This window comes from Macaca fascicularis, chromosome 11, assembly GCF_037993035.2.
Source record: "Macaca fascicularis isolate 582-1 chromosome 11, T2T-MFA8v1.1".
Classification (NCBI taxonomy): Eukaryota; Metazoa; Chordata; class Mammalia; order Primates; family Cercopithecidae; genus Macaca; species Macaca fascicularis.
In genome coordinates, this window is record NC_088385.1 from 113,161,224 (window position 1) to 113,172,371 (window position 11,148).

An 11,148-nucleotide genomic window follows, 5' to 3' on the forward strand; every position below is an offset into this window, starting at 1 on the left:
TAAAGCTCCCAGGAAGATTCTAATAGGTAGTGAGGGTTGAGGTCCTATGCTTGAAGACAACAGAGCTGGAGACAAGTAATCATTGAACACACTTGCTAACAGTCCATCAAAGCAGGCCCCCAGCCCAAGAGTGAGGCCATCTTGGTTTCAGAATTAAAAGAAAAAACAGCTTTAAAATAGTAAACTTACCTATTTGCTAATCGTTTATACCACATGCTAATAAAACACATCATAATTACGAAATTCTCAGAATGCAACCACTCTGGAAAAGTCATAACAAAGCTCAAGTGTTTATTAAGAATTAAAAATACTGTAAATAAGTCATACAGTTCATTTCACAGTAAACTAAACAAAACCTTTTTTTTTGTACTTTTCAGGTTTTTTGTTTTTTTTTTTTCAATTTTTTTTGGAAGGGCAAGACAGCCATTAAAGAACAATACAGCTCAGAGGGAAGGGAGATACAGCAAACAATTACAAAAACGCAGTATGCACGCTCCTTGCCGACAGACAGGGCTGCCCAGGCAGCAAACCTCTTCACGGACATCATGTTAAAATAAAAGGACCTGGCCTACATTCCCCAGGGAGACCCCCCATTCCACTGTGGACAGCTCTCCTAATGCGTTTTTTGAAAGAACCCAAAGGCTCCCCTTTCTGGGAGCCTAAACCTCTGTGTTCCTTGGTGACCTCTTGAGAGAGAACACGGGCCGGCAGCGGGGACAGAGGACACCGGGACTCTGCTGGGTGGAGTGCTTCACATTCAGAACCGTCTGGATGCTTTGCATAGTTACCTCTGATATCATAAGATGCGTCAGGAAGAGAAACGACCCACACACCACAGGGGAAGGCGGCCCTCAAGCAGTGGATTCCTTTCAAAGACAGACCCAGGGGCTTCTCCCCTCCTCATTCAGAGCTGACAGCTATGAGCTTTAACCGGTTCAAAGTGGAAGACAAGTGAGAGATATCTCATAAAAATTTCGGCCAGAAGTACAAAAAAAAAAAAAAAGTAAAATTAATTTTCCTTAAAGACAACTGGAAATAAAAGTGTCCCCCAAAACCACCTTTTTTTTTTTTACTTGAAATCTGCCAGCCAGACAGGATTTCTGAGGTTAATCTGCTTCTGTTAATCCTCAATTGAAGCCTTTATCATTTTTCTCTGACTAGAGACATCCATGAAAAGCCACCTGTTATTCACAGGGGCTGCGCTTCAGGAAGCTAACCAAACTCTGAAGCAGAGAACTTAAAACATTGTCAATAAATTAACTGGGCACGAAAATACAATGCCTTGGTGTTCAGGTGGTGACAACTGCTCTTCAAGAGGGGACAAGAAATTGGGGGCTGGGGGACACATGGGAGAAAACCACACATTTTTTGGTCATGAGAAATTGGACTTTAAATCCGCGCCCTGCACACACAATTCATTTAGACCTTTTCGTGAATCTTCTCCACTTTCACGAACAACCTATCCAGATCATTCCTCAGGTCATCTAGTAAACCCTTGGCTGATTCCAGGTTGTTCTCGTTGCTTTCTATTTTGACGGAGTATGCAACCAAACTGTCCACAGCAGTCCTGAGCATTTTCAAGTCTGCCTCCACTTGGCTGACTGAGGCTTTCAGGTTGTCTAAAGAAGAAAGTCTGTCCAGGAAGTCCTGAGGAGGCAGACGGGCGGCCTGGGCTTGGTCCTGACTGAGCAGCGTGTGCACCTGCTCCTGCACTTTCTGGAGTGATTCCACGGTGCTGGGGAGCTCCCCCACACTCCTCTTCAGCTCCTCCACGTCGCCGTAGAGCACCAGCTGGGCCTCACCCAGGCTCCGCACCGTGCTGGCCAGGCCATCCTGGTCTGCCTCCGAGGACCCCAGGCCTTCCAGGCGCCCCTGCAGGGCGGCCAGGCGCTGCTCATGCTCCTGGCTCTTGGACAGGAGGGACTCCAGGCTCTCGGTCTGGCGCGCAGAAGCCACCTGCATGGAGAGCACCCCGTCCTCCACGTGCTGGAGCCTGGAGTCCAGTCCCTGACTCTTTTGCTGGAGCGCCTCAAAGGCTTCCGAGTGTCTGAAGCCTCCATCTTCCTTCGGCCCATGGGAATCGGACTTCAGCTGGCGGAGCTCTTCCTCCAGTCTCCGGATCTCCTCCGGGAGGCGGGAGACGGACTCCTCGGACCTGAGAAGCTTCTCCGTGAGGGCCTGCAGGGCGAGCCGCTCCGTGTCGGCCGCCTCCTTGAAAGCCTGCTGCTCCTGCTTGAGGCTCACCAGCTCGCGGACCTCGGTGTAGACGTCGGACTCCATAGTCTGAAGGGTGCTTCTCAGGGCCTCCATGTCCCACTCTCTGGACTTGGCTGAGGTCTGTATCTCCTTCACAGCTTCCTTCAAGGCTTTCAAATCCTGCTTGTGCCCCTCGGATTCTTCCAGGGAGGCAACCTTTGCCTTCACGTCGTTGATCTCCTTCTGGCTCCTCTTCTGGACTTCTGTGAAGATGGCGATGTTGTCGTTGATGGATTTGGTGAGCTCCGTCAGTCGCTCCTCCACCGTGTTCTCCAGGGATGTGAAGTCCCGCTCCCGGGCGTCCTTCACCACATGGATCCCATCCGAGAGGTCTTTGAGAATCTCATTCTGGAGTTTCTGCAGCACTTCACTGATCCGGCTGACCTCACTCTCCCCTTGCTTCACAGCTTTCTCTGTGAGGTCTTGTTTATGTTGGGAGCTTCTCAAGATGGACTCAAAAGTTCCAAATGTGGCTTGCAAAGACTGCACCTGTAATCAAAATCCAGACGTTAATTGCTGAGAAGACCTGATGAGTTTCACATGATAGAACTTTTTTTGTCTGCCCAGCCTCCAGGTCCTGTTTTTTCCAGAATGGCACCACAATTTTCCTTTGGAGAAACATCCTTCCACACATAGTCCATATGGTTTTGAGGACCAACCCTACGGCCCCCTTCTAGTGCTCCAGGGATGATTTATAACCCAGGCCTGACTAATCAGGCTGGACAGCACAATGATTAATAACCTGGGTTTTAGCCTGATGTGGCACATGGTGCCACTTTTAATACTTTGTTGCAAAAAAAACAAGGAAAAGACAGAAAACAAGTACCTGACTCTATCAAGTCCCTCGGTCTAACCATCACGCAGGAGAGACATGTCATGAGGATGCAATCAGCCGAACCCACAATGTGGACAATTCTATAGGACAAAGAACCAGGATCTTCAACAACTAAGTGGCATTTTAAAAGAAGGAAAGACAGGAAACTTACAGGCCGAAATAAATTTAGGAAAATTTTCAATCAAGTGTAATGTGTGGATCTTACATAGATCCTGATTTGAACAAACCAACTGTTAAAAAGACACCTTTGAGCTGGGCCTGGTGGTGTCCACCTGTAGTCCCAGCTACTTGGGAAGCTAAGGTGACAGGTTGCCTTAAGCCCAGGAGTTCAAGTCCAGCCTGGGCAACAGAGTGAGGTCCTGTGTCTAAAACAACACAAAAATTTAAAAATAAATAAATAAATTTTTTAAAGCCATTTTTGAAATAATCAAGGAACTGTGATTCTGGACTGGGTGTCAGATGACATTCAAGAAATACTGTAAACTTTGTTAGGTATGATAGACTGTGTTCTGTTAAAACAAACAGGGAAAGGAATAGAAAGGGAAGGAAAGGAAAGGAACCCTTATCAGTTGGAAATAAATCCTAAAATGCTTTGGGTAAACTAAGAATGTCAGCCAGGGATTCACTTTAAAACTAATTCCTAATTCACTATCCCCTGGATCTGCCAGGACAACATAGGCTCTTCAGAGGCCCTAGAGCCGAACTGCCAATATTTTCTGAAGCCCTGAACCCACTTCCGCCCAGTAAATTTTCTGGCTTCAGGACAGGACAGCCTCTCTGCTTATGTTATGGCCATTCAACAGCAACAGCATCTGGAGAACAAGGGAGACCAGGTTGGGCACCCATAGGGCAAGAGAGTGGTTCAGAATCAGACTTCTAACTCCAGCCAAAAAAAAAAAAAAAGCAGATGCCAGGTGTGCTGATGGAATGAAAAAGGAATGGCAAAACATCAGTAATTCTTGAAACTGGGGTTCATTATATTGCTTTTTTGTTTATGCTTGAACACTGCCATGATAAAAAGTTAAAAAATAAAGAGTCCGTCCACTGGCATGGACTCTTGAGCCAGACTGCCTAGGTTCAAATCCTCACTTGAACACTTCCCAGCAGTGTGATCTTAGGGAAGTTATTTAGCCTATCTGTACCTTGGTTTCCTCAGTTGAAGGATGAGAAAACAGTACCAGACTCATATGATTCTCTGTATGAGGATTAAGTGAATTAATAATATATCAAATACTTAAACTGTGCCCAGAACATAGTGAACGCTCAATACATGGCAGCTATCATCATCGTGATTATTTCTCGTTTCTTCTGAAGCACCTGGTGAGTCTGCAGATTCCTAGAACTATCTTCAGTCCAATGCCAAAAGGCAGGAGGATAAACTGAAACGGAATGTGAACAGCACACCTCGGCTCTTGTGCCAGCCCCACCAGTAACCAGCTCTGTAAGCACGAAGAGTCACGTTCACTTTCCAAGTCCCAGGCTCATCATCCAGTAGCAAATAAGTCTCTAAAGTGCTGTCTAGCTCCATCGGTCTGTTTTAAGGCAGATTAGAGTAAGGTTCTCAGGGGCTCCAGAATACTAATTTCCCTGCCCAACCAAATACAACCCAAGTCTTAAAGGACACTCCGTGAAGGTACTGGAGAGAGCCCATCTCTGAAACTAGGTTACTAAATCACAGTGTCTGCCTGTTCTAAGCATAGCACTCAGAACAGAGGTGTGAGCAGGTGAGCACGGTACCTTCAACATGGCAGGCTTTCTTCCAGTGTTTTTTGATGGAATCACAGAATGAGGAAATTTAAGCAAAGCCTGATGAGCTGGCCCATGTCTCCTCTGATCCCTGCCAGTCCTGACCTGGGCTGGCTCTTCACAAATGGTTAGGAAGGAGACTAGAACAGAAATTATACCCAACCCCCAACACTATAAAAAGAACATGGTGTTCCCCTACTGAGGGTACTATGAGTTGCGCATCTTTATGTGAAAATAGCTCATTATAATCAATATGCATAGGAAATATCTGTTCCCCCAACAAATGTGGGATGCCCACTAAGTGGTGGGCAGTGGGCAAGATGCCAGAGATGAAATAATGGCTAGGATGCTTGCCCTCAAGGTTACACCGTAGGGTGGGGGGACTGGGTGTTAGCAGTGGTTGACATTCAACCAGCCACTTATGATGGACCAATAATTACACAAAGGACTTCAGATACATCATCTCATTACACCCTCATCATCATCTCATGAGTTGATGGCTCCCAATGATCTCCATTTTACTAATGAGGAAACTGGTAAGTGGTAGGCTCAAATGTCAAAATCCCAAAATGCTTGATTTCAGAACCTGAGCTCTTAACCACTATGTGATATGCTCAGACAGGGGCACTGACTTCCAAGTGCTCTGAGTACCTGGAAGAGAGGCTGCCAATTCCTGACGCCCTGACTCCTTAGCCAGAGAATCTAGACAAGAAAACAAAGAAATATGAACAGGGAACTCACGCTTCCACAAATAGGTCCTAGTCTCATTAAACTGTCCCTACCAGGTCTAAGCCTACTCCTACCATTCTTTTTTTTTTTTTTTTTTTTTTTGAGATGGAGTCTAGCTCTGTCGCCCAGGCTGGAGTGCAGTGGTGCAATCTTGGCTCACTGCAAGCTCTGCCTCCCGGGTTCACGCCATTCTCCTGCCTCAGCCTCCTGAGTAGCTGGGACTACAGGCACCCGCCACCACGCCCGGCTAGTTTTTTATATTTTTTTAGTACAGACGGGGTTTCACCATGTTAGCCAGGATGGTCTCGATCTCCTGACCTCGTGATCCACCCGCCTCAGCCTCCCAAAGTGCTGGGATTACAGGCGTGAGCCACTGCGCCCGGCCTACCATTCTTTATATCACGCTGGATCTGCCAGGGCAACACAGGCTCTTCAGAAGGCCTAAAGATCAACTGCCAACACTTTCTGAAGCCCAGGACTCACTTGTGCCTGCTGAATCCTCTGGGTAAGGACAGGCCAGCCTCTCTGCTTGTGCTACAGTCATTCAGAAGATTTGAGTCATTCTCCAATAACAAGAATATCTAGCTGGAGGACAAGAGACAGGTGGGCACCCAACTCCAGCTACACCACTTATGGTCTGTGTGTGACCTTGAACGAGTGACACAGTCAGTCCTCAGCTGCCCCATCTGCAAAATGGTGCCACTAAATGATACCTGCCTCAGAGGGTGGCTGGAAGAACAGAAATCATGACTATAAAGCATTTAATAGCATGGCTGACTGACAGTGAACACTAATTATACTGTAAGTGTACTTCCCTGCTATGAACCAAACTCCACCCCCCAATAAGTCACCAAGAGTTATAAAGGGGTTCAAACTCAGGATGTCAGAGAACCAAACACAACTGGTTCCTCAATGCAAAATAATTATTTCCTGGCCACCCCAAAGATGCAGACAGGGTGGCCACATTCTGTGGCAAATCCTAACACTGTTCTGGCCATGTTCTGAGTCTCAAGTCAATGAAACATTTATTGGGCACCTACTATGTACTAGGCTAAATAGTGGAGTGGTTAATAGTGTTCTAGGAGTTAGACAACAGTTTGGATCCTAGCCCACTCACTTACTAGCTATATAACCGCTCAGTCACTTAGCCTCTCATTTTTCTCCTCTGTCAAAGAGGGCTGATAATAGTTCTTACCTCTTGGGGTTGTTGTGAGAGTCAGGAGATGATGCATTTTCAAATGCTTTGCATAGTGCCTGGCACGTAATAAGTGCACCACAAATATGACACATTAAATAATAGTTTTATTACACTACTAAATTAAAAGAAAAGTGGTCAGCCAGGCGCAGTGGCTCACATCTGTAGTCCCAGCACTTTGAGAGGCCAAGGCAGGAGGACTGCTTGAGCCCAGGAGTTTGAGACCAACCTGAGCAACACGGCAAGACACTGACTCTACCAAAAATTTAAAAAATAAATAGCTGGATGTGCTTGTGTGTGCCTCTGGTCCCAGCTCCTTGTGAGACTGAGGCAAGAGGAATACTTGAGGCCAGGAGCTCAAGGCTGCAGTGAGCTATGATCACACCACTATGCCCCAGCTTGGTGACACAGGGAGACCCCGTCTCTACAAAATATAAAATATGAAATAAAAAAAAGAGAAGTCACTATTTCAACGATTTTAGAGCCATGAGGATTCTTAAAAGTCTGGATGGAGCCCTCTTCTCATTGTGTGGAAGGGAAAACTGAGCCCCAAAGAAGAAAGTGATCTATATACATAGCTGTGATGGAGAGGGGGTGAAGAAGCAAAAAGAAGAGACTAAGGGAGGGGCAGGAAGAAGCACAGAGAATTAACCTGGATTCAAGACCTTCTCTATTTTGGCCTCAACTTCCAACCTCCCCTCTCTCACAATTTCCTAAATGTGACTCTGCCACTGGCATGGTAGCCACCTCCTCTCTCTCGAACATGCTCAAAATAATGCCCCTGCCACGGTGTTGATCACACTCCTTCTCTCAACATTTATCGATCACCGGCTAGATGGCTGGCACTACCCTGGCCACCAGGATACAGGCGAAATTCCACACCCTCCCTCTTCTGAACTTTCATGGGAGTTACCCTCGACTGACACCTCCTTACGTGCTGCCCAAGTGATTGGTGTCTTTTGCTCCTTCATACCCTCCCACAAAGCCTACACAGAGCCCCGCAACTGTCAGACTTTAATAAATATTATGATTGATTAGTAAGTAGGTGGATGAAAGAGAAGAAACAGAGGCTAGTGATTATACTCCAGCAGTATGTCTATTTTTTAAGAATGGTTTGACATTCAGGATAGGCAAAGCAGCACTGCCTACTTAATTCCCTTAGAAAAGTCACCTCCCTTGGCCTGCAGCGTTTAGCAGGCTGACTCATTCCAGTCGTTCTGCCAGTCTTTTTTTTTTTTTTTTTTTTTTTGAGACGGAGTCTCGCTCTATGGTTCAGGCTGGGGTGCACTGGCAGGATCTCTGCTCATTGCAACCTCCGCCTCCTGGGTTCAAGCAATTCTCCTGCCTCAGCTTCCTGAGTAGCTGGGACTACAGGCATGCGTCACCACGCCCCGCTAATTTTGGTATTTTTAGTAGACACGGGGTTTCACCATGTTGGCCAGGCTGCTCTCAAACTTCTGACCTCAGGTGATCCGCCCGCCTCGGCCTCCTAAAGCGCCGGGATTACAGGAATGAGGCACCACGCCCGGCCGTGCTCTGCCAGTCTTAAGAGGAAACTCCTAGTCCTGCACACTCAACAAAAGCAGAGAGCAACTTGGCAGGACAGACAGCATGCTGGGAAAAGGAGGCAGCGGCTCCGGGACCAGAAGTGGCGGGATTTTTTGTTTCAGTCTTGCAACCAACTTTCATTGAGCAATGACATAGTGAAGAGCGAATGAGATAAAAGGGGCCGTACTTGGTATGGAAAAATCACAGAAGGGCGGAAGCTAAGCACCTTCGCCTTGAGAGTTGGGTCCGTCCATACCTGAAATGAACCCCTGTGGACCCTTAACGAACAGGGCAGTGGACTAGACATTTGCATGTGTCTGCCACTCACCAGCTGGGGACTTTGTCAACTCACTGCTCTGTCTAAACCTCAATGTTCTGCTCTGGAAAATGAAATCAAAACTGTTAGTCCTCCCTCCCTCCCAGGGTGGCTATAAAAATTAGGTAATATGTGAGTAAGCATTCTAAACACCATATAAATGTGGCTAGAAGTATTATTCACCAGTATGATCTAGTATTTTTGGCCCTTCCCTTCCCCTAAAGCTGAAGTAGGGCCGGGCGCAGTGGCTCATGCCTGTAATCCAAGCATTCTGGGAGGCCGAGGCAGGCAGATCACTTAAGGTCAGAAGTTCGAGACCAGCCTGGCCAACACGGTGAAACTTTGTCTCTACTACTAATAAAAAATCAGCCAGGCGTGGTGGCACATGCCTGTAATCCTGTAATCCCAGCTACTCAGGAGGCTAAAGCAGGAGAATCGCTAGAACCTGAGAGGCAGAGGTTGCAGTGAGCTGAGATCGTACCACTGCACTCCAGCCTGGGCGACAGAGCCACACTCCCTCTCAAAAGAAAACCCCAAAAAAGCTGAATGAGGACTACGTCAAAGGCCCACCTGGGCAGGCTGGTCCAGTACAGGACAAGGGAACTAAAGATAGATGGTATTTCATTTGGACCTGCAAATGAGTAAGAATGCCAGCTCCGGGTCTATTAAAAACCCCGCTGGGATGTCTTCCACAGGCAGAGCTGAGGTGGGGCCTTGCCTGAGGCTTCCAGGGATGCGCTGGCTTCCCTTCCAACCTCCTTTTCAGACAACTCTGCCCATTCAGCGGTTCCTAATCCAGAAAGAATGGGCTCCCCGGAGCCTGCCGGCTTCCTTACAGGTCACCGCTAATGCCCTGTGACAGGCCCTTGGCCCACCCTGCCAGGCAAGCCTGGCCATCCTCGCGGCGGCCCATCCCTCGGGGCCGATTCCTCCGCAGCCATTAACAAAGGGGGTCTGGGGACTGCCTCAGAACTAGGGGGCCGCATGGAGGGGGTGTCTAAGCCAGGGCCCGCCAAGGAGGAGCGACCGGCTCCCGCCTCGGGGCCTGGGCAGGCAGCAGGAAGGGGCCTGGCCGTGGGTCCGGAGGCCGCAGTCGATGGGGCCAGTGGGGGGGCCGGGGGTACCCACCTTCTGCTCGACGCCCTGCAAGCCCTGGCCCAGTTCCTCCCTCTGCCGGGAGAAGTCCTGGTGGCTGCGCCGGACCTGCTGGACCTCCTCCAGGACGTGGTGGACGCACCAGCCCGAGAAAGCGGCCGCCGCCACCAGGGCGAGGTAGAAGAGAAAGTTGAGCGCCCTGCCGAGCCTGCGCGAGCAGGACGCCGAGGACGAGGCGGCGGCGGCGGAGGAGGAGGACGAAGAGGAGGACTTGCCGCCGCCGCCGCCGCCGCGGTGGCCGCCCTTGCCGTGTGCCTGGTTCTGCGGGTGCTGCTGCGGGTGCGGCGCGGGCGGCGGCGGCTGCTGCGGCGCCGGAGGCGGCTTCTTCGCCACGTCATCCGCGCCGCCCGACGGGTGGGCACCCTTCTCCGAGGGGCTTGCGGCGCCGTGGCCGCCCTTGGAGCCCCTTTGTTTGGCCGAGGGCATGGCGGGCGCGGCGGCGGCTCAGGCCGCGGGCTGGGAGGCGAGCGAGCGCGGCGCGCGGCCCGGGAAACTTGCTGGGGCTCCCCCGGGACTGGGCGAGCGGCACGCGGGCGCTACTGGCGTCGGAGCGGCCGAGAGGACGCGCGGCCGGGGAAGGAGGCCGGGCCGAGGAGGCGGGAGGAGGGGGCCTGCCTCCGCCGCTGCGGCGCCGACCCCGCCTCCCGGTAAGGGAGGCCGAGCGAGCCGAGCCGGGAGAGCCTGCCACGCACGCCGGCCCGGCGGCCCCTCCTCTCCGTCGCCACGACCCCAGAGAGGGAGGGCCGGGCGGGGTCTACGGGGGCCGGGAAGCCGGCGCGGGGCGGCCGGGCGCGGGGTGGGGGCCCGGCGGGGTCTGCGGAGGTTGCGGCGCACGCCGAGGTGGCCGCGGGGGTAGAGGAAAGGAGAGGAGAGGAGCGGAGGGCAGGGGAAGCGGCCGAGGTGGGGCTGGCGGCCGGGAGGGTTCCATGCAGGACGGGGGCGGAGGGCCAGGTCGACCCCAGCCGTGCGGGCCAGCAGGGTCGACGGGGGCCGGGGATGGGCGGCCAGGCGTTGTCGGAGGCACGAAAGCCGGGGTGACCCTGCGCCGCGGGCCAAGCGCGACCCCCTCCCTTCCCGACCTGTGCGGAGAGGAGAGAAATGAAGGGGGCGCCCAAGGAGCCCTGGCCCCAGGAGTGGGAGTCAGCGGATGGGAACAGATCACCCTTCCTTTCCGCCGGGAATTGGGGGAATCCCCCTGCTTTCACCCTCCCAGCCCGCCATGAGGTTGGGCTTTGTCCTTTGCCTTGGGTTTGAAGGCGGAGGCACAAAGGGCTGTCCAAAATCCAGCCAGCTTCGGAGGCATGTTTGATGCGAGTTAGCAAAGATTCTCGACTGCGGTAAGTCTGTTCAAGGGGACGCATTCACCAA

General features: G+C 51.2%; 1 protein-coding gene across 1 annotated transcript; it reads right to left on the reverse strand.

Moving 5' to 3' along the window:
* Nucleotides 1-271: 271 nt before the first annotated feature.
* CKAP4 (cytoskeleton associated protein 4) lies at nucleotides 272-10,376 on the reverse strand. Its single transcript, XM_005572768.4, has 2 exons — nucleotides 9,754-10,376; nucleotides 272-2,745 (listed from the first exon to the last, which is right to left on the reverse strand). Exons 1-2 carry the CDS (start codon nucleotides 10,204-10,206, stop codon nucleotides 1,420-1,422), a joined length of 1,779 nt encoding a protein of 592 aa, XP_005572825.3. The 5' UTR covers nucleotides 10,207-10,376; the 3' UTR covers nucleotides 272-1,419.
* Nucleotides 10,377-11,148: the final 772 nt, after the last annotated feature.